Raw genomic sequence first — 27,437 nt, forward strand, 5'->3', positions numbered from 1 at the left:
ATCCCAAAACTTCGATACAACCGTACCCCAAAACTTATGCATTCAATTACTGAACTCCAACGGCTCGTGAAATTTAATTTTCCTCGTCAACCGACGGTGAAATTCGATACTCCACCGCGGGAAGAGACAGCTCTACGACTGCCGCAATCTTCATGCCAATCCGCAACTACCCCGCTACTCCGAACGAATCGACTAAAACATCAGATTCGGAGCTCGCATTCGGTACTTTTTCCCCATGAATAACAAATCCTCGCCGATTATCACTTTATTATTCACCCTCCGCTACTCTCGGAAAAACTTCCGAGTTGCTGCTGTTACTCCTACCCACTCAATTTGGAAACTCTCGCCCGCACGAAAACCCGTTGCACTTTAGCAATTGCCGCAGTTGCCGCCGCCGGGCAGAATGGAAAAAATGATTAAAAATTAAAATTAAATCAACATCACACGCCCGCTCGGTCCATGGTTTCACGTGTTTGTCAGAGGAAATTTTCTCACCGATTGCCGGTCGCCTGCAGGCGGCTTTCGGCACTTGCCGACTTTGCGCACTTGTTTTTGTTTTTCTAAAGCAAACCGTCACTGCTCTGCCGCCGGCAGACGACCATTGAAATGCAACGCGGAAAACCGTCGCTCCGTCGGCACCCGTCAGCAGGAAGTACCTTCGATTGAGTTACTAACCTGTACTCGTGATTCAGGCAGGTTAATCTTCATGGCGACTTCCTCGCGCATGAAAATATCCGGGTAGCGCGTCTTGCCGAACAGCCCTTCCAGAACGTCCAGCTGGGTGCGGGTGAACGTTGTCCGCTCTCGTCGTTGCTTCCGAGGATTGACTCCTGAATAGACAAAAACGGGAGAAAAGAAACCAAAGCACGTTAGTTTAGATGGTTCAGAATTTTACTACACATTCAATTGACTAAACTAGAACTAAACTAGAATGATTAACTGCTATTGGGTTGCTTACCAGTGAATGAAACGAATCTGAAACTGAAACGTTCTTTTGCGACTTCCATATTAAACCTAACGATCAACAGTCTATCAATAGGGAGCAACAAAAAAAAACTGTGAATTACTAGAATTCCACAAGGCCATCGACCTGCTCCTCGATCAATCATAAACCGTACAATCCAACGCGGAAAACCTTACCTTGCAGTTATCGATCGACCAAAGCCAAACGAGTGCCAGACAGCCACGAACATTCGAACCTTTTTTTTTTGTTTCGGTTCGGGGGGAAGCCCGCTTGCAGCACGACTACGCGATATATCGTCGAACACCGAATCGGAAAAAACTATCAAGTTTCAATTTTAAGGTTCACTTCCAGTCCGAGTGTGGTATCGTCCGTTCCGGATAGGACACTGGCTCAGCTTTTTTCCCATTCTTGTCAGCCTTCCTTCTGTTTGAATATCAATTACCAATTCGAACGCACTAGTAGACAAACCATACAAATAAGCTGGCGAGACACACGTGACTTTTCCGTTTTACACTCACCCTGCCACTGAGCCCGCAAGGTACGGGCAGGCAAGGCAGGAGCAGCCCACTTGCAGCTCGATCATGAGTGCGAAAAGCAAATATTTACAGTACCATCCTTGCAGGATGTGCCACCCTCGCAGTTTTTCCCACCGCACTAGATCTCAATTAGGCTGGAAAAATTAATTGCTACGAAAACATGACACCCAGAATCGCCGACGGCGGCGCGGTGGTTCGTTCCTGAGAAGATTATCCCGCTGACTGCTGACTGCTGCAAGGATTTCGCTTCCCGGTTGGCGGCAGGCGAAGGAAGAAGTTATGTAAATAGTGCGTCCAATTGATGCGACGACGGGGCGCGGGGAAAACAATCGCAGACGAGGGTGAAATGGTTTTTAACAAGACGGTGGTGGCGGCGCCGACGGCGCTCGCTGGCACACGTTGCGTGTTTTTCTTTTTGAGAGCCGTTTTACACAAGTGTTTTGACGAAAGCGAGGCGATAATTTTCGAACTTTGAAGTGGATGCTGTGAGGACATTGCAAGCTGGGAAATGCATAACGAGATGGTTAGAACAATATCGAATCTGAGGTATCTGAGGTTGAGAAACGTAGAATGTAGTTTCGATTCTACTCTGTTTGTAATACCTCTGCCTGTCTATGGTTTTGTTTTCTTTCAAACCTGTAGACTTCGCCATAAAAGTGCATGACCATCCCCTAAAAATAAGTTATTATCAGAAAATGTAAGACAATGACAGAGCTCTAAAAGCATCCCTCTTTATTCCAACAAATTTCTAATATTTTCACTCTTGGCTGCTTGACAAATGAGTAAAAAGCAGTCGAAAAAATATTTCAAATTAATTAACGTCACGAAAAACCGTAAACGGTAACGGTCCAAAGTTGCTACCTTGCGCCACAGAACCTAGGTTGAATTTTAAGATCGCATCCAGGGCTGATAAATTTACGCTTAATAATGGATTAATCTATTTTCTTGTAGAATTCGTTGAAATTTTGTTATGAATTTGAAGTTTTCTTTGGAATGAGTTTCTTCAAGATTTCCCAATTTTCCAACTTTTTGATAGTTGTCAGCGCGGGTAAAAGTGCGCTTATTCACGAATAATTAGGATTTTTTGTATTTTTTAAGATTCATTTAAAATTTACCTGAAGGGTTAATTTAATATTTTTTGAAGAGTACCAGAATCTTTGGCTCGAGCAGTACGTTCCTCACAATCATGTGAGGAACGTGTTGCTCGAGCCAATACAGCCAAAGAGAGTAATATGAAGTTATTCATACACACCGCTTCATGTAGACCAAAAAGGTCAGATGAAAAAAATAGTAAAATAAAATTATTTTCTCCTTGATTTCTCAAGCTGCCGCGTACACAGACTGGTCATTGCGAATCAATTTTCGTGCCCCGACGGTTGTGGTTCAGGAATAGGGAACCAAACAGGACAGAAAACGTTCGGATGTGACCGTTGGAATATAATTTCACGAGATTTGTTGTTGCTGTTGGTAATTTTCCCACTGTGCTGCTGTAGAGTTTTTCAAATTAGGGAAAGTTAACCATTAACATAACCTCAAATCAACAAGGTCAATCAGTAGAGCGCATGCTCCCTTTCGCTGCTATTAGCTTTCGTATGCTTATAGAGAGCGCATTAGTTATAGATCAGATATCATTGCGATTTAAAATTATACTAAAATATATACTACTAGCTGTAACCCGCGCGCGTCACCTCGCGTCTAATTGAGAGCAAATTGGAGATACGCTATGTAACGCTAACGCTATGTAACTCTATGAGGTGTAAGTACGTTACTTTTGCTCGACTTGAATGCAATCTGGTATGTTTGTTTTGAGTCTTTGCTTAATATGGGCGATTATTAATATGAAAATACATATCGCGCCCCTCGTTTTGGCTACAGACAAGGCTCTTATATATATATAGATTATATCAAAATAAGGACTGTACACGAAAAAATACAACACTTCCTTTTATACATAACTTTTTACATGTGCAAAACTTCGTCACAATTAGGTTTTCGAGATAACTTTCAAGTAGCAAGCAAGAAGATTTTCGATAAAAACTGATGGGTGCGGTCGTGAAAAATCCAGGCCAATCTCAAAGTTGGTCGCGAAACAATTGGGAATAGATCATTCGACCGTATTCCGTGTGGTAAAACCGTTTAAGGAGACCCAGACGATCAAGCAGCGAGCTGGCAGTGGAGGAAAAGCGAAGACGAATGACCCCGTGAAGGCAAGCAAGGTAAGCTTCTATTTCAAATACTACCCGAACCTTTCAATTTGGAACATGGCCAAGAAGGTCAATTTTTCCGTCTGGTTCAGGTCTGCTTCATGTCTTCAAGGTGACCAAGGTGACCAACCGAGCCGATAAACAGAAAACGGTGACTAAATCCCGCTCCAGGAAGCTGTACCACGAGTGGTTGGTGGTTAATGCAGCCGAATTGCTTCGTAATGGACGATGACGCGTACATTAAAGCTGACGCCAAGCAGAGACCCGGCCTGGAGTTTTTCGTCGGCAAGTCCCGCCTGGATGTTCCGGAGAAGTTCCGCAAGCAGAAGATCGACAAAAGTTTGCCAAGAAGGGCTTGGTGTGTCAGGCGATCGGTGGATGTGTCAAATTCTGCAAGCCGTACATAACGACCGGCACGGCCATCAACGGCCAAATATGTAAAGAAAAATGCCTCTAGAAGCGCCTGATGCCATTTCTCAAGTCCCGCGAAGGTGACACTCTGTTTTGACCGGATCTGGCATCGTGCCATTACGAGAAACCGGTGATGAAGTGATACGAAGCCAACGATGTTGTTTTTGTGCCGAAGGAGGTAAATCTACCAAACTCGCCAGAACTTCGCCCAATAAAAAAAGGTTCTGGGCGATTATGATGGACAAGCTCCGAAAAACAAGGAAGGTCTCCAAAAACTATCAGGATTTGAAAAAAGAGTGGATGAAAGTGTGCAGGAAAGATAGTGCAAGTGGTGCACAGGATTTGATGGGTTGCGTTAAGTTAAGGTGCGGCCATTTAGCCTAAGAGAGGAGGTTATATAATCCAGCTTTGCAAAAACTAATAGAGTAAGGAGGAGTGAAAGTGCGATTCAATGATTTATCGGTGCAGATTCCGAGTAAATTGTTAAATTGGCATGGATGGGTGACTACTTTGACAGCTTTAATCTAACGTAAACATTAGTTGCTTACGAAACATAGTTGCTGAGTTATGAGCAAATGTTATTTTAGGGCGGTTTTGATGTAATTTTTCATTATATGGCAAATATGATATCAACAGGAGGATAATACTTGTTGAAAATTTGTAGCAGCGTTTTACATAATTTACATATCTGTTTTGAAAATACGGTGGAAAGAATTTACAAAATATATTTCGCTTTTCCATAACTTTTGATTGCGCCGTGAAGCGCCTAGCGGGGTAAAAGTGCGATTCATGGACGGGACAAAAGTGCGATTCATGGACGGGACAAAAGTGCGATTCATGGACGAGGCAGAAATATATAGTTAAATATACAGCTTTAGGTACTATATTACAGATACTAGAAATAGAAGATCTGCAGAAAACTGTGTGCTCCACAAATGTTGGCCGAAGGAAAACAATGTTTTTCCGCTGATGAAACAAAAAACAAACGTTTGGAAAAGTTTCGATCTGACGGAGGCTGCAATACACCAGCGCGAAATAGGAAAGGTGCCAATTCCGAATGATTTATAGTTGAATGTGAAGACATTGAGTTACTGGTTACTGACTGCATCACTATAAAATATATTTTGTTGATGTCCTTCTTTATATCTCCCGAAAATTTATGACAGCTTCAAAACATCACACTTATGCCCCGCCCTACTCTATATGTTTATTTATTGCTTGTGAATTTCAAAAATTCCCGATAATTTTTGTCTGTTTTATATTTTTTTTTTTCGATACAGATCTCGCAGACAAACTTTACATACAAACCAATCAACAAAAAGTGCTTGCGTATAAACATCGAATGATGCATACTCGGTTGTTAACATAAACTGAGGCCTTAACCAGATTACTGACTGTGTTTCAACCGGGTTACTGATATATGATACATTGTTGTCTCACGAATTTTTAACACCGATTTTGAACCACTACTTTTTCGGGTCCACAGCAAATTCTGCCCCGGAGAGCAGAGTAGTTCAGCTTTGTACAAAGCATGTAGGGCGCGATCTGCGCTTTTTACCGCACAAATCCACGGTGTCGTGACAGGGCCCCGATTTTGGTTACAAATTAAGCTCTTATATATTAGAAGAAGAAGATGCAGCAACCACAGCATCAACAACCAAAGAGAAAACACCCACGAATAAACTTTTTATCAGGAAAAGTCATGAAAAAAGTGGTTTTAATACATACTTCTAAGGTTCTTTTATCTCTTTTCTTTGAGCAGCGGAGTCATTAGAATTACACATTTGGACTACTCTTTTTACTCACCGTTTCTATTCATTCCGTTCTTAAAATCACTTTTTCAGTGTGTCCTATCTAGGGCTGCTATTTACATGTCAGATGTCACTTATTATTTCTTCTTTTCAGCTATTTTGGTTAGAAAATCGTGAATTTGTTTCTATAGTATTCACTACTTTCACGAAAAGGCACGAAAAGTAACCATTATTGGTAGATGAATGCGAGACATTTTCAGCTGAATGTAGATGTAAATATTTAGTAACTCTTGGTAAGACGAGAATTTCTTGAAAAACACCTCCCAAAATTTTTATTTAACGATGTGTGTTGCCCTCATTGACATAATACAAAAGCACCATCACAAACATTAACGGAAAAATCAACACACAGGCTGCCAATTCACATGGTGACAAATAACTTACGTTTGAATTAATCGTACCGATTTTTCTGACTCAAAACTACTCAGCATCTTATAGAATTTACAACTAAAATGGATTCGTTTTTTGTAACTGCGAACGCCGAGCTAACTCAGCTACGTAAAATGTGGCAAAGCCATTCATGGGACATTTGTAGAGCTAATTATTATCTACAATACTGCTGAATTAAGTATTGCTCTATCGTTTGTATTCACGACGCACTTCTGGTGCACATCCGTTGGTATAACAACGAGCACTCTTTACTACAGACTTTGACGAAAGGACGTGCATTTTTTGGGCAGCTGAAGCTACAGGAACTTAGCTAAGGGCAGTCATTTAATGTATTTAGGATGCAGCTCCGAGCCTGATCCGAAGCAAGTTTAGCTGTTTTGACCTTACTTAAAGCAATAAGAAAAGGTTGACAGAGTGAGTTCCGTGAGAAACTTTCTGCAATCATCTTATTTGTCTAAAATTGAAGTTGAGTAAACGATTTTATTTAATTTTCGGAGACCCAATTTTCTGTTTCGGGTAGTATCTAAAATCGTCGGGCAAATTTGGGCCATCATTGGTGGACTTGTGGACAAAGGTAGCGTATGACAGTAAGTTTAGTACAATTATGTTTTCAAACTCCTACAAAACTGAAACTGAATGTATTGCGCGGAGCTGGTTTTGGGCTTTTTTGGACCGTCTATTGACGGCCTTCGCTTTTGGAGCTCCAGAGCCGTATATGAAATTTGTTTTGAATTGAGCAAAATGTGTTCAGAACAGATTTCCTGACCTTTTGACAATAATATCACTACATTCTGACTATGCATTCAAAAGTTATCATCTGTCAAAAACAAAAATTCCGAAAAATTCCGAAAATAATTAATGCGCGGATATTCCCTTTTTTACTTTTGAAGAAAAAGGGCGTCTAAAACAAAATGATTGACCTGAACTGCATGAACCAGTCCGGCATATGACTGTTACTTACAAAAGTCAACATGATTTTAATTTTTGACAGTTTGTTTGTGTAATTTATATTGTTATTCTGTATTTTGTAATTATTTTATATTGTGTTATTTGTGCTGTTAAAAGATGCTGAGTTTTTATGCCGCTTTGAGGATGAATAGTTCATTCTACTCAAAGTGGCTTTTCCCAGCCACAATATATTATTCAGACCATTATGGTCGGTTGGAATTACGATAAATAAATAGTAATAATATATTCCAAGACGATTTGAAATTTAAATCATATCATTTTTTTTAAACAACACTATTTGAAGAATCTAGAAAAAAAACTTTTCAGTAAAGTAATATCAAAAAATGGTTCAGAGTGCTAATTGAATAAAAAGTTTTGATACATATGAGCTAATAGCAACATGTTGAGTTTTAGTTTATATAGGTACTTTAAAACCATCCTAGGGAACTGAAAACCGATTTTTCTCATTCTGGCAGAAATCAGATCTAAATAATTTTACATCTTCCGTTTATTAATTAAGGTACTACTCAGTGAATCAGAAATTTAGCTTGATAAATATAGTTTAATCGTCTCATTTCCCAATTCACAATTTTAGCAAAGGTTCAAAATGGCGCTATCCGGCGTTGGCAGTACACTTTCGTGCTTCAGCTGCCAAACTCGCACCGTCGTCAATAGTGCATCTGTTGAACGACAGCTAGTTGTGTACAAACACATGTGCAGCAATAAACGGTTCGCCATATTTCTTTGTGTCGATCACGATCGCCCATCTGGTAGAGCTGACTACTGTCATCCATGTAGCTCAGAGCATGTAGGTAGAACATGTAACAGCCTCAGCTAAGGGTACTTTTTAGTGTTTTTCTTTGTTCCCACCCGGGAACCCTTATTGAGGGTACGACGACAGTACCAATGAGTGTGGTAAGCAGCGAGGCGTGATTTGGAATAAATTCATCAGCAGCAACCCTCCGTACCGTCAGGCGGACGGACAAAACAAATGGACGTCCCACCGTGTGTGTGATCCGAACGCGACCCCTAGCTCTAAGAGAGTAGCTATTGCCAGCCAGCCAGCCAGATCAGATCGGTGACAAATTGTAACTGTCACCCGGGGTTCCATTCACTCGCTCTCGTCGTCATCAAAAGTGAAAATTGAAATCCGAAAGCAATATGGTAGGTGCTGCTGTTCAATGCTTGCTCCGGGAAGGGTTCCTGTTTGAGGGCCAAAAAAAAAACGATCGGAAAATTGTCACTTTTCGCATGAAACCGAGGGTGCTTCGACAACGGGGGAACAGATCTCTGTGCTTCGGTTCGTAGAGTTTCTGAACAATTTCGATGTCGCCGTCACCATCACCGTGTCACCGTCGTCGTCGTCGTCGCCATTCGAAAGGATAATGCTGATTTATGATAGTTCGAGAGTGTAGCGTGGTAGCTCTCCCATACAAATGGCGTAATGTTTTTAAGTTTTTTTTTGTTCTCTGTTGCTTCTGGTCGTTTTTGTGTTGTTTCAGCGGATTTGCTGCGAAAATAATGGTAGAAAAAATATCGGTACACAGCTGATCGATCGTGCCGGTGCAATTGGTGTGAGCATCAACAAGCTCAACCGTCCGCCACAGCGCCTGGACCTGGCTGGGCCATTAAATCAGGTTTTAATAAATGGTTTCTAATTTTTAGTGTCGCCACGCCAGGCCGCTGTCGCTGCGCACGCTGGCTGGGGGGAGAGCTCACGAATTAACTTTTATTCGGGCTATCAGTCAGGCTTTGTTCGTGACATGATTTCAAGCCGCCGCTGCTGCTGCTGGGCTGCGGTGAAGCCGTATGACGAACCAACGACATATTCGTGAAATGTGTGATAATTTTTCAACGATCTGATTTAAAGGGTGGCACGATCACAATTTGGTCGACTTAAATTTGATGCATTTCTTTTATAAGTGCGTTTGAAAACCTTAACATCCTTCATTTTGTAGGTTTTACCTATCACGATGGCGTTTAAGCAAGAGCAGCAACGCATAAATACAGTGCTATCCTGCTCTTGTTACACCGATGTTACTTATTTAACTCAGCCACAGCCAAATAATATTTGAAAAATAATCTGAGTTTCTTGATATTTTCGGTGAAATTTAGACCAATACTGTGTTTTCAGTGGACGTTTCGACCTACTATTCTTCGGTCATTGACTACGCATTAACACGTATATTCTCTACCTCATCATCTATCTAACTGTTAGAATCTGAACAAAAGGCGATGACTAAAGTAGAACTCGAGTAAGACGACGAAGAAACGGAGAAAAGAAGTCGTAAATATGACGAAAATGCATTGAAATGATGATGAAAACTGATTAAAACATGCTAAAAATACGATAAAAAGGTAAAAGCGATTAAAACGACAGAAGGACTATTATAACGCGTCAAACAATCGACCAAATATGTAAAACAGACGATGAAAAGACAACATTTTGTTATCTTGACAACAAACAGAACGTCGAAAAATAACAAAAAAGTTACGAAGATACAACAAAAAAAACGGAGAAAAGATGACAAAAGATGATGAAAAGACCAATACGACGAAATAGCACCAAAAAACCGACACAACGACGGCAAGAAACCGCCAAAAAAGCGACAAACAATGCCAAATACTAACGGCCTAGACGATAAACAGACGACGAAAAAGTGATAAAAAGATAGTGAAAATGCGATGAAATGACGAAGAAAGGACGCCAAAATCCAAGAAAAGAAAAAACAAAAAAACACGACAAAAAGACGTTTAAAAAACATCGAAAGGTGACAAAAAATGCATAAAACAACGAAAAGGCTAGAAAAAGGCAACATTTTTGTTGTGTTGACAGAAAACACGACATCCAAAAACTGACAAAAAACAAACGTTAAAGAGACGACGAAAATACAATGAAATGAGAGAACATTGAGAACATGAAAGGATAAGAAAAATACGAGAGAAATATGACAAAAAGACGATGAATACTAAGAAAAGACAACAAAGCGATAACAAAAAGACGGCGAAAGGTTGCCGAAGGGACAACGATAACAGACGACGAAAAAGTGATGAAAAGAAATGGTGAAAATACTACACTGAGAAAACTTTTCGTATAGTTTCTATGTGTCACACACATAGAATTTTGCAATGTGCCTAGTTAATGAATTTCCAATGAATGTGCCAAACAGTTATCGATAATTGTGGATTTTCGGCTTTTCAGTCGGTTTTATATCGAAAACGGCTTTCAAACTTCCGTCCGTTGGTAATAATCAACGATTAGACAAGGAAACGTGACAATAGTGAGTTTAAGCCAAAATATGTTTTAATGTTTTAATGTGTTAACGTTTTATTCTGTTATTTACAATAAATACCAATTGCATTTTCCTTTGATAAAGGCTAAAACCGAAGGTCGAAACGTCAGGCAGTATAAAAAAGCCGTTTTCGATATAAAACTAACTGAAAAGCCGAAAATCCGAAAAGTTTACAATACTATTCATATGCGTATAATTTTTATGTGTATTTTTGGCGGATTGTGTTTATATGCGGCACATGATAATTATATGGAACTTCATATGGAAATTTACCATTAGTTATGTGCGGAATATTTTTGGTGTGTAAAAGACTACGAAAGGACGCAAAAAAAACACGTTTAATAAGCGTCAAAAGCGTCACTGAAAGCGATGATGAAAAAACAACGAAAAGATAAATTTCTCATTGTATTGGTAATAAACAAGATGACGAAAAAATGACGAAGAAAATGGTTAAAATGTGACAAGAATAGCAGAGAAACGACGACAAAAGTCGACGAAAGCACTCCAACAACTAAACAGCAATTAAAAACAACAAAAATGACAAGAAGCCACTGAGAATCGCGACAAAAATGCCACAAGCAGATATCAAAGGCTATGTTCAGACGACGAAAATATGAAAAAAGATGACGGAAAAAGGGTAAAAAATATAATAACAAGATGATGAAAAGATGCCAAGATGACAAAAACGAGAATTTTAGTCAAAAAGACGACAAAATATACAAAAAAGATGACAAAAGGGTGACGGATTTACGACAAAAAGACAACATTTTTGTTACGTTGAAAACAAATAAAGCGAAGGATAAATTAAAAAAAAGTAACGAAAGTATAACAACAAAAAACACAGAAAGGACCAAAAAAGACGATAAAAAATGACAAAAAAATGAAGAAAAGGCGACATAGGGACGATAAAATAACCACTACAACGGCAAGAAGCCGCCCAAAAATGCCAAAAGCAGGCTTCAAAATCGAATAGACAACAAAAAGTGGCAAAAATACGACAGCGAAATAACAAAAGGACGACGAGTACGAAAAAAAGACAACAAAATAATGACAAAGAGACGATGAAAAGGCTCCGAAAAGACAACGATAAGATATTTTTGTTGTCTTGACAACATGCACAACTCCGAAAAAATGGCCAGAAAATTGACGAAAATATAACAAAAAATACGAAGAATCGACGATGAACAGGTGATTAAAAAAGATGAAACGACGAGAAAAAATGCCAAACAGCATAGAAAAGGACGAAAAACTCAAGTCAGAAAAACTACAAATAATGCTGAAAATAGGCGTCAAAAATGAGCAGACGACGAAAAAGCGATAAAACGAAAAAGTGATAATCGATATAAAGACGACGAAAGACGCCAAAACAACTACGAAGCTTAAATAAAAAACACGAAAAAAACGATAAAAAGACGTTTAAAAAACCTAAAAAAGTGACAAAATATGCAAAAGGTAAGAAAAAGACGAAAACAAAAAATGAAAGCAAAACATGAAAAACGTGATGAAAATACGGCAAAAAAGCTGCCAAACGACGACAACAAAACCCAAATAACAATGTGAGTTTTATTGCACTCTTACTGCAGTTTTTATGACCAATTTTGGCCACAAAAGCCATCATAAGAGTATAATAAAACCCAAATTGTTACTTGTGAAGATGAAAAGGTGGCAAAAGAGATGAATAGACGTCAAAAAACGGTGAACTACGATGAAAAGATGACCAAGAAACATGAAAAGATGACAAAATACGACGAAAAGGTGCTGAAAAGACAACGGTAAGATGACATGAAGATAAAACGACAAAAGAGCGACACGAAGTAGACAACATTGTTGTTATCTTGACAGAACGACGAAAAATGACAAAAAAATGAGACGGCAAAATAACGAAAAAAGATAAAAAAAAACGATTATGAAAATTTGAAGGCATCAAAAAGATAACAAACAGTAAACGAAAGCGACAATACAATACAGAATTGAAAAAAAGGCGACAAAAAGGCAACGATAAGATGACAATAAGTCCAGCCAACAAAATAACATCCAAATGACAAGAAAAAGAGAACATTTTTGTTGTCTGGACAACAAAAGATGCTGAATATATTGCAAAAAAAAAAACGAAGAAAACTCGACAAGATAACGACAAAAAGTCAATAAAAATGAGAAGAAGCTCCCCAAAAGAAGCGACAAAAATGCCAAAAACAGACGGAAATACGATGAAAAGAGGGCAATAACTATGAAAAGATGGTATAAAAACACGATGAATACGAAAACACATCAAAAAGATGACAAAAAGAAAAGGCGAAAAGGCAAACAGACGGCAAAAACGACGAAGAAACGCCAAAAGAGACGTTGAAAAGATGGCAAAAAAACTATGAAGAGATGACACAAAAGGCGTGGAAAAAACAAGAAAAAAAACAAATTTTTTGTCTTGATAACAACCCAGCTAGCACCAACTCGTATATCAATGTACTAAAACTATCGTAAATATCTCTTAACAAGTGGGAACAAGTTGATTTTCTGTTGTATATAATGAAAATGACTGATATACATACGATTTTCAGCACAAAATCGTAGAGTAGTACGGAGCGACTCGCGCTTAATCGGATATAATCGTATATAAATACTTATATAGTCGTATCGCTCAAAATTATTCGGAATCATGTATATCGCCTCCAAAATAGTACGGATATGCCAATTTTTTGCATGAAATACGATTTGTTTAGCATGTATATCTGTACGTAATGCTGATTTTTACCTTTTTTATACATATGAAAATGCCAGCTGGGAAAAAATATGACACAAAAGAGATGAAAATACAACGAGAAAAAACGCCAAATGACACCACAAGATGACAAAAAAGCGACAAAAAATCGCAAAAAAGCGAAACAAATGCCAAAAACAGATGGAAATACGATGAAAGAGGGTAAAAAATATGAAAAGATAACATAAAAAGACGATGAATACGAAAACTCAGCAAAACGATGACAAAAAGATGACAAAAAGGTGCCAGAAAGACAACGATAGGATGACATGATGACAATAAAAGAATGACAACAGGACAACAAATATACGACAATACAGACGACGAAGAGGCGGCAGACAGCGAAAAACTGGACTGGAAAATGACGAAAAAGTGGTCAAAGTTGGCGAAAAAACAATGAAAAAAAACGATAGATGACAAAAATACGGTGGAAAGACTTCGAGCAAGTGACAAAAAATGCTAGAAAAGACATCTAAAAACGACAAAAATACTTTAAATAGATGCGGAAAAGGTGAAGAACCGACAAAAAATGGCAAAACAACGATAAGAAATCCGAAAAAGACTACAAATGACGTCAAAAGACGCCATTAAGCTAAAAAACGGAGCAAAAAACTATAAAAATCATAACAAATCACTTAAAAGAGATAAAATGATGTAAAGATGCCAGAAAGCCAAGTGTTACAAAGAACCAAAAAACATCTGACAAACGTTAAATAGTTAAATAACCAAAACAAAACGACAAGAAACTGACAACCAAAGGCGACAGAGATGTAAAAATCGCAATCAAACGAAAGATGAAAGACGGAAAAAACAAAAGGCGGATAACAACAGATCAAGGACGAATATGGAAAGTAAGCGTCCTTGAATAATATACGAATGAATACGCGTCTAGGTGGAATGAAGCATCGGTTCATAAGCGTAAAATGAAACTCTACTATATTGGCGAAACTAAAATTTAATTAAATTATGTTTCTTTCTTAATTTTGAAACGAAGTGGTGATAAAACCACAGATAGTAAATTAAGGATTTTTGTTCAGTAAAGTCTAGCAACACTGCCGCAAAACGGCAAATCGCTTTTGATCAGCCGAAAACTTAGTTGAATATTCTTTTTCAGCATTATACAATAGAAAAATTAATCAATTTAAACCAAATTTTGGTCGTAACACCCTTTAGCATATGCATAGAGAAAAAAAGATATTTTATGGTTGTTCAAACATGTGAACGCTTTAGTCGAGGAAATTATCAAACAATATTTCTGCATTAGCAGCAGCAGCAATATATCCTGAATCAGACTAGTTCAGCATGTTTAACTCCAAACAAGTACATTGCATGCATTTGAACTGTATCAGGATTATGGCTCTGTGAAGCAACAAAATACTTCAGCATTTTTCCGACCACATTGTCTGGATTCAAAACAAAAGCGATTGTTCTAGCGTGATAGCTCAGGCGGTGGAAACCGTTTGAGAAAATTATTTTTCATGCCTGTTTCGAAGACAGCAATTTCCAGATAGCACCGAAGCTGAGCAAATTGTACTGTTTCACCCTGCAACATCTCTCGAAGTAACCCCCGGTAACAGTAATTTTGCCCGACTCAGCAAAAGGACTCCTCATCCCAACTGTACTCCATTTACCCCATTTCGACGAACTACACCATTGTTTGCATGAGCATTCGTGTACAATGCACACCGCCTCACACACGCACATCATACCCTCTCTGTCTCTCTCTCTTTAAGAAGTCGCACAAAAACGGCTTCCACTCAAGCAGAGTCTTTTGGTTTCGGAATCACGGAAAACGGGGAGAGTGGCAGAAGGAAAACACTCGAAAAGACGAGGCATCCTCCGTACATTATCATCACCGAGGGAAGCCTGCAAGCAGAAAGATAAACCGCTTACCGGGGTGGCAACCAAAATATCCCCCTCCTACTATCAGAGAGTACTCTGTGGGGTGGGGTGCGGTTCTTCCCCCGCATGAAAATCACCGAGCAGAAGGAGCAGTAGAAACAACAACAGCATGGAGCTGCAGCACACTACAACAGTAACTAACGAGACTCTTCGAACCGCCCGGCGGCCGGCGGAGCGACAACGAGAACCTATCCCAGAGGACCCTCGGCCCAGTGCGGTACAGTGGCGGTGAAGGCACGAGCGAACCGCCATTTTTTTTCTTTCCTACCTCACCGCAGCTTACCCCAAAGGTGGCCTGCACCCGGGTGCGGCAACTACGGCGACAACGGTCGTCGGATCCGGTCCAAGAGTCGCAAGAAAAACGTCATTTATATTTTATGGTGATGCTATCTACCGAAGCAGTCAGCCAGAGCCAACGAAGTGCTCCGAGGGACGGAGGCCTGCTGTTGGTGCTGCTGCTGCTGCTGTAGCGACAAGGACGAGCAAAGAGTGGCGGTTGCTTTTTACGATGTTGGCAATTTATGGTCTCTTCTTCGTGCGAGCTGAGAGCTTTCCGCTCGTACGCGTTCTCCTTCACGCCCTTCCTCCTCGCCCCGGATGGCTTCGTGGCCGGAATAGTGCTGCCGTTTGGCGACCTTTGGCGTGCCCCGAAGTAGTTGCATGACAAGCTACTCCGTGTTATTTGTTTTGCTGCATGTTTGTCGGGTTTAGCTGCGAGCTCAGTAGGGGAGAGCTGCCTGAAGACAGGACTAAAACGACGGCGCTGGAACAATTCTCGACCGTCCGTTCGTTGGCTGACAGATCAATGTTACATGCTTAAAATAAGGCAATTTCTGCGTCTTGCTAATTGAGCAGCAGTTTTCATCTCAAAATTTGAACTGGAAAAATTAAACTTTAATTACAACTAAAGTCCATCAGCCAAAATTACATTCCATTAAAAGCAGCTGAACCACTTTCCAAAGACATTCATCATCTTTCTAAGCAGCTCCGCGAAAAATCGCCATCAGACGCGCACCAACTAATTAATCCGAAACACAGTAAGGATTTCATTGTCGAAGCTAATTCGAATTCGATGTTACATTCAACATCCATTAACGGTTCGTCTGTCAGCGGGCGAAAGCCCGTAATTAGCCACGAATACCGACTACCGTCGTCGGTCGCCATTTGCTTTCGATTCATCACAAGAAGCCGCCGCTCGCTGCCACTGCAAAACGACGCAAATCTCCGTCCAACGACGACACCGCGGCCATGGCAGTGCCGTGGGAGCCAGTCCAGAATCATCAAAATCGAATCAAAATCAAACTCATCATCGGCCCGTCCGCGGCCGTCAACGGGGAGTTCGCAAAACCCAGTTCCCAGCCTCCGTCACCGTTTTTTCTCCTCCTCACTCCGCGGTACGATGGTAGATCACTTAGAACGGTGCACGGTAGTTGAAAGTTGATACGGTTTTGTGTTGCTCTGGGGCCGCCGCCGACAGCCGACGGATCTCCGATGGAATTAACCGAAAATTAACGCAACTATCTCTCGCCAGATCGTGTGAACAATTTCATAACACGGCGGCGGCCCTTGCCTTGAGGCAGCGGTGGCAGCTGGTGATGGCAGACAGGAGACAGGACGAAACAGCCATCATCGACCTATCAGAAAGTGATCTTCTTCCACCAGCCAGCCAGCCAGTCAACAGAACAGCAGCAGCGGACACGATGCAATGCGATGCGAAAATCGCTCACTGAAGGTTGGGCGACCCCTCGTCACGATGTTGACGACGATGACGACGACGACGCGACCGGATCGGGAGAATGCTTTTAGCCCAAATGACAGATGAATTATTGTCAGGCAAAGTCACCGGAGCGTGATCCGATGCTCTCGGACGGACAGCTTGTCCGTCCGGCGGCGTGTACGCGGCGTTTCAGTTTCAGATAAGCAACTCTACCTACTCTAGATCTATAAGCTATATATTGAGGATCTCTACAGAACTAATGTATATTACATATCAATCACTGCGGTCTTGCTGTATAATTAACGAATCGTGTAGTGCTACTAGTTTTTTTTTCTTTCTTTCTCTGGCGGTCGATCGGGTTGGGTCACACTGCCGAGGCGCGTGTGGGGGTTGATACACAGGGGGTAAGGAAGTCCACAAGATCATGATAGGTAGGCAGGCGGGAGCAACGATCGCCGCCGCTTAATCCTCTTCACAATTTTGTGACTACCGAATCGAATCGGCCCAGTTGCCGGCGGCTTTGGGTCGTCGATAGGGTCTCCACTGCTGGCTAGAGATGTGAAGCACTTTTTTTCCTGTGCTAGGGTGTCCCACGGTACGCTGAAGAGATGTCAGTCGGTTGGTGTCGTAATTACCCGGTGTGCCATGATGTGACGTGGTAAAGGTTTTATAAAAAATGTGGGAAAATATCTTCCAATGAGCTGATGCGGTTAGATCGGACCCTAACACTTATATTAGTGTTAAGATTTGAAATATTAAGCTAAATTGGCTCCAAAAACTCATCGGTAATTAATCGGCAACGGAAAGAGAAGTATATAATATATGCATAATATGACTTTTAAACTCAACCCTCGCAACGATTTGGGGTTTATTGTGTACTTATAATGGTTTTAATCACCAAAATTAGTCCATCAAATTGCTACAATAGAGCAATAAAACTCAGGAATTTGGAATCTAGGAATTCTTTTCCAAAACAAAAGAATCAAATTTTTGGCAATTAAAGTTGTCTTATATATTTGTAGATCTGGTAAAACGTATCTAATTTTCAAATATTCATGTTTTAGCTAGTATTCTTAATGTTCTGCTGTATAATGATACGCGCCCGGGCTTTAGAAGAAGCAGCTGCTAACAAATTGGCATGAAAAACTAATATAATAATAACGACATTGTTCATTAATTAGCTTGGGAAAAGCGAAACGTTGTACAAACTTAATAAGCGTTGCTCCAATGACCCATCCTTACCTAATTTTCTGCTTTTTTTCTCCTCACACCTTGTCTTCCCTGCGATACTATCAACACCTTTGTTTCAGTACATTTTCCTACCATTCCCTCCGTCGACTGTAAAAACTACCGTTATGAAAAATAATACATAAATATTGCTTAATAGGCTGAAAATAGGTTTTCTGTCCTGAGTCAAGCGCACTTCTATCAAACTGACAAAAAAATTAACACAGGCAGGAATCAACTGAGTAATAACTGATAGAAAGCCTATTCCAAACTGTCAAAATTCGCATAAAAACCGTGTAAATTCCGAAATTTCGCGTAAAAACCGTCGTGGATTCCAAAACTATGCGAGAAACAGACCCGAAGAGCAAGGCAAAGCCTAGGTGCTACATTCCGTTATCGAAACTTGACCTTCTGTTTTATACGACAGACTTCGCAGCCAGCTGTTAGAGTACAGAACAATTGCAGGGCCAGTTGCTACGATCCTATTGATCCTATCTAACAGCCTCTCCCATCCGGGATTCAAACATACGACCACTGGCTTATTAGGCCAGCGTCATACCTCGAAGCCAACTGGAAGGCTAAGATCCGAAGAGCACAACCACGTAAATTCTAATATTAGCGTAAACACGTAAAAACCAAATTCTGAAATCCTCGTGATAAAAACTCGTTAATTCCGAAACTCTGCATAAAAACAGAATTTCGCGAAAATTGAGTTAAAAAAACCCGAATTAATCCACCTAGCGGCGTGACGTAGCCTTTCTACTGCCACAATAATCATTATTTAATTTCTCAGGAACGTCTATGTATAATTAACTTGACTATATTTTTAAATATCCGTTCCGTATTCCTCAAAATCCTTATTTGCCAGTAAAATTACCAACGCATTGCGTAGAATAATTAAATTTTCTTTCCTTGGGTGCGTAAATACTTGTAACACCTTATTTAGTTTTATAATCGGTCGGCCTTAACTTTTGGGCTTCAGAGCCATATACGAAACTTGTTTTGAATTGACAATATGAAATATGTGTTCAAAACAGATTTTTTGATAATTAATTAATACCATGCGTTCAAAAGTTAGCATCTTTGAAAAACAAGAGTTCAGAAAAATTATTATTATACTTCGCTTTTGAAGACAAAGGATATCGACAACAAAATGATTAATCTCAAAATTTTACTATTAGTTTGCTTGGCTTCAATTTTGCGATATATCTGAATTAGAAAATATAACTGAATAGAGCATTAGATATGAAAAAGAGAAATTGAACGTTTTCTTAGCTGGCGCTCCTTCAGATAATTATTTTTGCATGAAAATCAAAACTTAAGCTTCTTTTGAATGTACTTTCATGAAAAGATAGTCATTAGCTTGATCGCATCGTTTTTACAATGTTAGAGGGTTAGGAAAACAAGATGAGGTCGAAAAATAGTGCAAGCTGCGCCTTAAACATGCTTGAGAATAGGAAATATGATCGATATGATTTCCAGTGCTTGTCATTTTTGATTTATTTGTTGAAACATGATACATGACATAAGACATCTGTCCTTTAAAATGTCATTAACGAAAACAAATCTTACAAAATTACTACCGTGCAACGTTTACTTCCTATTTTTCATGTAACATTTCTAAGCTCTAGTATCTATTGATTAAAAAGACCTACATGCTTAAATTAACTGCTTTTCTTCGCTGTTTGCTTTTCGTGTACAATTGTGAGTAACAGCAAGTGAACTGAAATCAAAGAAAAGAAAAAGCTTTTCGATTGAATCCCACTATTTTTTTAATATTTATTTGCAACAGATACGTAGTTCGCCTACGACGTGCAGGCTTCATCAGTGTCTTATTCCAAAGCGTATACGTATCTGTCGCGAATAAATATTAAATAGTGGAATTTAGTCGGTAAAAGTTTTTTCTTTTCTTTAATTTCAAATTTCGTATTCCACTAAGAGGCTTCAAAAACTTCAGACAATTTCTTGAAAACTTTTCTTGAATTTCAATGCAAATTTAAAAATTGCAAATTGTCATCCCAAGTAACAATTTGAGTTTTATTACACTCTTATGATAGCATTCAAGACCACAATTGGTCATGAAAACCACCATAAGATTGTTGCTTGGGATCACATACACACATACATACATACATACATATATTCATATATACATACATACATACATACATACATACATACATACATGCATACATACATACATAATACATACATACATACATACATACATACATACACACATACATCACACGCATTAAATACAATCAACATTTGTTTTGATTTCACACGTTTTAACGGTTTAATATACGGTGCTTAAGTGTTAAAGTTTAAATAACTTTTGAATGAACCGTCCGATTTTAAATAACTCGGTTTCGTTTGATAGATCTCAGCAGTTATTTTCAAATAATAATAAAATGTGTGATGTTTTTCATTGAATTAATGCTTATATGTTACAAAAATATGTTTTAAATATTATTTTTTCACATTTCTTTATGTAACTTTCAAACTACAAGCCCAATCGTCATGAAATTTGGAAGTTAAGGGTTTGCAAGGCTCCTCTTTCATATGCAATCAATTGTTTTTCAAATCGGTTAAGGGACCTATGAGATAATGAAGTCCCATATTTTTCATATTTTTATACATAACTTTTGAACTAAAAGTCCGATCAGTATGAAATTCAATAGCGACCAATGGGACACCTAGACCTTTCATTTGACACTAAGAACATTAAAATCGGTCCAGCCATCTCCGAGAAAAGTGAGTGAGATTAAAAGCGTCACATACACACACACACATACACACACACACACATACACACACACACATACATACACACACAGAAAATGCTCAGTTTTCGAAACTGAGTCGAATGGTATATAACATTCGGCCCGCAGGACCTTCTTTCCATTTCCGGTTTTCCAAGTGATTTCTATACCTTTATACTATATATTTATATAGTAGAAAGGCAAAACGTGAGAATTCTAAAAAATTTGCGTAAAAAGCGCGGAAATTCTGGAAATTTCGTCAGGCATAATAGACGATAGGCATAATGAACGTTAAGCATAATCTGCAATATTTCGTTTTTCCACGAATACACACTTGAATCAATCATCTCCAGGAACCGACAACGTCAGCTTCAATTGCATAGCGTCGCTCAACAGCTTCGGTGAAGCTTCGGTTTCAACAGAAGCAGCACCGCCTCAGTTTCAAACTGACTGGACTTCAAATGAGGAGACCCAAGCAACAATATAAGTTTTATTGCACTTTTGTGGCGGTTTTCATGACCAATATTGGTCTTAAATGCCATCATAGTTACTTGGGGACATTAATTCGAAATTTGGACGTAAAAAGAGAGGACTTTTATTCAAAATTTGAACGTAAAAGAAGAGGATGATATTTCAAATTCTGAACATAAAAAACAAGGCCGCTATTTCCAATTTAAGACGTAAGAAGAAAAGGCGTGATTTCTAATTTCCTGAGATTAGCATTTGACGAGGACGTTAATTCAAATTTCGGATATCAAACGAAATCACGAACGTAAAAAGAGATTCTAGTGTAATAGAAGAGTGAGATCGAGTAAATTCAAAACATCGCGTAAAGTCTACGTAAATCCCCTAATTCGCGTTAAAAGCCGTGTAATTTCAGAAATTCCCGTATAAACCTCGTGAATTCCAAAATTAAGCTTAAAAACAGAGCTCACCTGTGTAAACTCGGAGAAATCGCGTATAAAAACGAGTAAAATTCAAAAGTCGTGTAAAAAATCACGTAAATTAAAAAATTTGTGAAATAAATCGCGTAAATTCCGAAATTCGCGACAAAATAGGGGCTACCCTATATGGCATAAAGACATTTGGCATAATGCTGTTTGGCATAACGCCATTTGGCATAAATCTATTTGGCATAACGGTCTTTTAGCATAAGGATCATTTGGCATAACGACTTTTTGGCATAATTAATAATTTAGCCAGATTTTGTTGTTTGGTGCTTTGATCGCCTCACAGAGAAAGAGTGATCCGTCCTTAGTCGCTATCGCTCGTTCGGACCCAACTGAAGGAAAGAACTAGAGGTCAGTAAACCTAGGAAAACAAATAAACCTAGACAGATGTGACAGGGGGGCTGCCGGCGCTTCCGACTCGCCCTGAATCATCTAGGAAAGCGAACATTAGGTCATAAAATAATGTTTGAGGAATAATGCCAAATGGCGTTATGCCAAATGGCATAATCCCAAATGGCTCCTTATGATTATGCCAAATGGATTATGCCAATTGGCGTTATGCAGAATGCGTTATGCGGCCCCCGACAAAAAACACTGCGTAAATTCCAAAATTCGCATAAAAGTATTCGCGCAAAAACAAAAAAAAAACACGTAAAAAGCAACTTAAGTACATAATTTTATGTCATTTTTGTATTGTCTTAGTCATTTATTTACGAGTTTTTTTATTATTCTTGTGCTATTTTGATGTGCTTTTACTGTTATTTTTCTAAGCATATCAGTATCTTTGTGTCGTTTATGGCATTTGTATGATTTTGATGATAGCCACATTTTATATCAGTTGAGAATCATTTTTGTATTCATATTTTTGTTTCATTTTAGAATTAGTTTTAAATTCTTTTGTGAGGTAACTTTCGTGCCATTACTTTCAAATTAGCATTTGTATCGCTATCTATATTTAATTTTTTTTTATTATGTTATTTTTTGTATTTTTTGCACTATTTTTGTAAAAAATTTCTGACATTTTTAGGTCACTTTTACATGTTAATGACACATTCTAGCGTTAAGGGACGCCGGGCCAACCCCGCAAAATAGTTCCTATTGAACGAAATTCCTGACATATAACTGGAAACTAAAGTCCCTTTTAGTCACCAATTTTACAAGCTATTTGTGTCGCTTTTTTGGTTAATATTTTTTGAAACGGTGGCTCTACAATTGATGAAGAGACGGTAAGGGAAAGTAATGAAATTTTTTTGGGAATGGAGGGGAAAGTGTGGAAAAATAAGCGGGGGGGGGGGATAATTGGTAGCTACGCTTAACAAGTTGTCGTTGTGACTCCTACCTTTTGTCCAATGCTGGAAGATGCATGGTCGAACCAAGCTATAATCAGAGATTATAACCGGATTCCAACCCACAACACCCGCCAGGGCATGTCGCTGGTACTTGTACCTTCGAACCATAGAGGCGCTGGACAAAAGGAAGCTGCGCAACCCCCCTCATTAAGGTAGCGACGTATCTGGTTTTGGGTTATTTTAGACACAAATTGTGCCTCTTCCTCCGTCTACTGTAGAAACCACCGACCGAGAAGTTTTAAGCTAACTTGTTTTTACTTTCAGGACGACGACACTATGCAGGCCCTAACGACTTGCAAGGTACTGTGCGTGACGCTGTTCGTTTGTCAGCGTGTTAGCCGCGATTCTCGGCGTGGGTTTTCGGAGAAAGGCTCCGTTCCTATGCAAATAGGCTATCCTCGAATTTTTAGTCTTGACCTTGAAATGCGGTCAAACATATTTATTAATTGGTAGTTTTGTGCAGGTTTTTAATATTTTTTGTCCTCGTTGTGTTAAATTTGGTGCTATTTTCTCAGCATATTTGTATTTCTTGTTGCATTTTTGTTACCTTTCGTATCATTTTAATACAATTTTTGTGACCAGTGTTGAAAAGTTCATAGCGACAAAAAACTCAATGGGATTTCAAGCACCATGAAATTTTAACCTTGATCAGAAGCGCCAAACTTACATATGAATTTCTCTCGCTATTATACGCGATGTCTCTGTTGCTATGCAATATGAACCAAATTCAGCTGTGAGCATTTTGCTTAATTCTTCCACAGCTAGCATTTCATACAACGAATCAGAGAGCGAAAGAGAATTAACCGCCAGTGAAAACATCAGCAGCGAAAAAAGCTAGCACACATTCATGAATTAAGATGGCAAACATATTGGCGGAATTTACATTTTTCCTTCACGGGAATCGTAAATGTCGTGTTCCAAGTAAGGCAAGTCTTAAGGTTTCATCACACTCTTATTGTGGTTTGATAATGATTAGCTAACCAGATCATAAAAGTAATCATTAGTGTGTGATAAGATTCAAATTACTATTTAAAATGTGACTTTAGGAATGACACAGAGTAATTGTCGCTGAAATTGGGCGACTTAAATATCGACATTTTTGTACATGATCGTTGAAAATGGCTTGAAAATAGAATTCAATATCTCGAAAGAGTAGACCTCTTGTTCGCCGAGGGGCCAGATAGTTGACAAAAATCTCCATCTTTCCCTATCTTTTATTTTTGCAAAACCTTATCTATTGTTATTAGTTTTACAGCAAATTTGTCCTGAGACGAGACCTGAAAACTGGCTTCTTTGTCCACTTTTCAGCAAACTTTCGATACTTTTCACACGTTGCCTAGCAGTTTCACCAAAATTTATGAATATGTTGTTCTTAACAACACTGTTGAGTGTCCTTTTAGGGGTTTTTCATGCGTGCAAAGCAATCCCATTTGACAAATCAGAGGTTGGTCTCAAAATGGTCGAAAAATCTGTTATGAGTTGGCACGTCTCGTCTCAGAACGTGTCAAAAATTGTCAAAAATAGGCTTTTTTGAAAACTGTACCACCCCTCGCTGAACGAGGGGTACACTGTTTCAAGTTAGTGAAAGTGTAATTCTCATTTCTTAACCATTTTATACTAATCCAGCACAAAAATTGCAATATTCAACGAGTTCTTGGCAATAGTAGTTCGGTTTCAACGAGAATTACTCCACCACGATTGAGAATGTATTCAAAAACTATGAAAATGACTATTCAATGAATAGAAAAAATAGTGTCTGACTACTGGGACTAGTGGGACTGGGAGGTTTACTCAAGTGTGAGTAAATGTAAAAATGAGTTGAAAATTAGAAATATTGAATCAAATGTTCATGACACCACACGAAAATGAAGCAGTTTTACATCCCATTTCAAGTACTATTTATGGACACAATGTCCCGTTTTAATTTAAATTTTTGCCATTTTAATTCTTATTTCAACTTCAATTTTTGATTCTTTTTCAAGTTCAATTTTAAATCCCATTTGAAGTTCAGTTTGAAGCAAAATTTCATTTCAATTTCAAGTAAACCAAACTCAAGTTAATCATAATTCTGGTTCAATTACAGGTTCAATTTAAGTCCCATTTTAAGCTCCATTTTAATTCCAATTGCACGTTCCGTTTCATGATCCGTTTCAAGTTACACTTCATGTCCCATTTAAAGTCTTGTTTCAACTTTCATTTCAAGTTAAATTTGAAGTAAAATTTTATCTCAATTGGAATTGAAGTTAGTTTGAATTCATTCCATTCCTACTTAGTTAAGTTCCTACTTTATGTCGTTATTTCAGGGCCAATTTTAAGTCCCATTTTAAGTTCAGTTTGAAGAAAAAGTTCTAGTTTAATTTGAAGTAAAGGAAGTCCTCACTCATGTTAATTTTTGTGTCTAATTGCAAGTCCGGTTATGTCCCATTTTAAGGTCAATTCAAGTCCAATTTCATGTCCCGTTTCGAGTTTTATTTCTGTCCCATTTTATATCCTTTTCCCATATCAGCTTCTTGCAATATGATTGGTATATCTACAGTAGGCTAATGCTTATAATCTTAGAAGGAGCCATTCCCAAGCAACAATTTCGGTTTTATTACGCTCTTATGATAGCATTTACGACCAAAATTGGTCATGAAAACCACCATAAGAGTACAATAAAACTCTCATTGTTGCTTGGGTTAATTAGTCAAAGCAATAAAATTAAATTTTTAAAGTCATCAGCTCATTGAAAACGATGAAAATGAATTCTTTCATAAGGATTATTTTGTTATTCACAGCTACCAGTAATCCAACCGATGACGACAGGACACCCTATGCACAGTGCCGCAGGCAGGCAACCCAGAAGCAGCCAGCACAACACAGTGGTTCTCTCCCCGTGCCCCACCAGCTGCACCCCAGTGTGAGTGACCAGGGCAACCCGATCGCAAGTGTAGCATTCGTTAACCGTACAAGCCGCGCTTACGAACTAGCGGATGAACAAGTAGAAGAAAAAAGCGAATATTTACCCCACATACCTTGCGGGAACCCTACGGCATCGAGCCCGTGGGGTAAACCGAACGGAGCTAGCGATGTCATAGGCATTCCGGGCGGCAGCGGTCCGTGCGGATGGCCATGGTGCGGATGGTGCGAACCGCCATACCCGTGGGGCCCGTGCGGACCGAGGTCGGTCGATTTGAGAAAGCCCGCCATCAGGGCCTCGGTCGAGTGTAGCGCCACGGTGCTAATTTTTTGATGCTGCTGCTGCTGCTGCTGCTGCTGAAGTAACGAATGGTCCGCCGCCGATGGCCCGAAGCTGGCCGGTGCTGTAGGATTTCCGGGGCTGTAATGAGAGTGCGGGGAAAAAAAGAACAAAAGCTCATATTAGATTGATTATCTAGACCCGGTATCTTGATTGCCGGTGGTCGTCAGTCGGCACTTCAGAAACATTTTCTTCTTTCACTAAAAAAAACTCTCGAACTTTACGGTATACCACCAACGAGTGCGAAAAATTAAACTTCTGCCAAATGCCGATCAGGCCAGATCTGCGATCTGGTTGATCGAATGGAGGAAAATCTCCGAACAAAAGCGCACAATTTTACGCCTCCTTGCTACCGAATTGAGCTCTCCGAACGAGAACTTCGGAGAAGATCAGCTAATTTCCTAATCCCGCCAGTGCGCTTCACCCATTCTCACACACGCACACCCGGCTTACGGGGGCCTTTGCAGTAACGAAACACAACTGAAAAGGACAATGAGCAGCCTAATTTCGATCTCGACCCATTCACAGGGGTCTTCTTGTCGATCCCCAGGATCGGATTATCCCTTCTCTCTGTCTCGCTGTTCCTTCAGGCGGTGCGGTGCGGTACGGTTCTGTACCGATGCGATGATTGCATGTCGGACTCCCGTTGTTTGTTTTCAGTGCGCATGTTAACCGTACAGGACTACTACCTCAATGGCGAGAAGAATGAAACGAGCGGAAAACAACCCGGAGAAAGATCGACAAACATGCGTGTAACGATAATAAGCGATTGCAAGGACTGAAGCAATCAATGAGCGGTTCAGTTTGTTTAGGTGTTGGTTTTTTTCTTTTTTCGAACCCAAAGGATCAATGCCCGGGGATCCTTAGGAATGTCAGTTTTCAAAATATCATTACCATTCTGCTGCTCTGTCGAGATAAGCGAACCTGTAAAGAAGAAGTGAGAATGTGCCACAGCCATATACGAGACAAACCTAGTT

The 27,437-nt window shown here is 39.3% G+C and overlaps 1 protein-coding gene across 1 annotated transcript in view; it reads right to left on the reverse strand.

Annotated features, from left to right (window-relative positions):
* The window catches only part of LOC128746250 (homeotic protein ocelliless), a 42,882-nt gene extending 16,447 nt beyond the window's left edge, over positions 1-26,435 (reverse strand). The window contains exons 1-2 of the mRNA XM_053843298.1: positions 26,228-26,435; positions 676-830 (exon numbers count right to left, since the gene is read on the reverse strand). Of these exons, the coding sequence (XP_053699273.1) occupies positions 676-830; positions 26,228-26,411 (339 nt within the window). The 5' untranslated portion in view covers positions 26,412-26,435. The remainder of the gene's footprint in view (positions 1-675; positions 831-26,227) is intronic.
* Positions 26,436-27,437: the final 1,002 nt, after the last annotated feature.

The sequence above is a fragment of the Sabethes cyaneus genome, chromosome 1, assembly GCF_943734655.1.
Source record: "Sabethes cyaneus chromosome 1, idSabCyanKW18_F2, whole genome shotgun sequence".
In the NCBI taxonomy this organism is placed as follows: Eukaryota; Metazoa; Arthropoda; class Insecta; order Diptera; family Culicidae; genus Sabethes; species Sabethes cyaneus.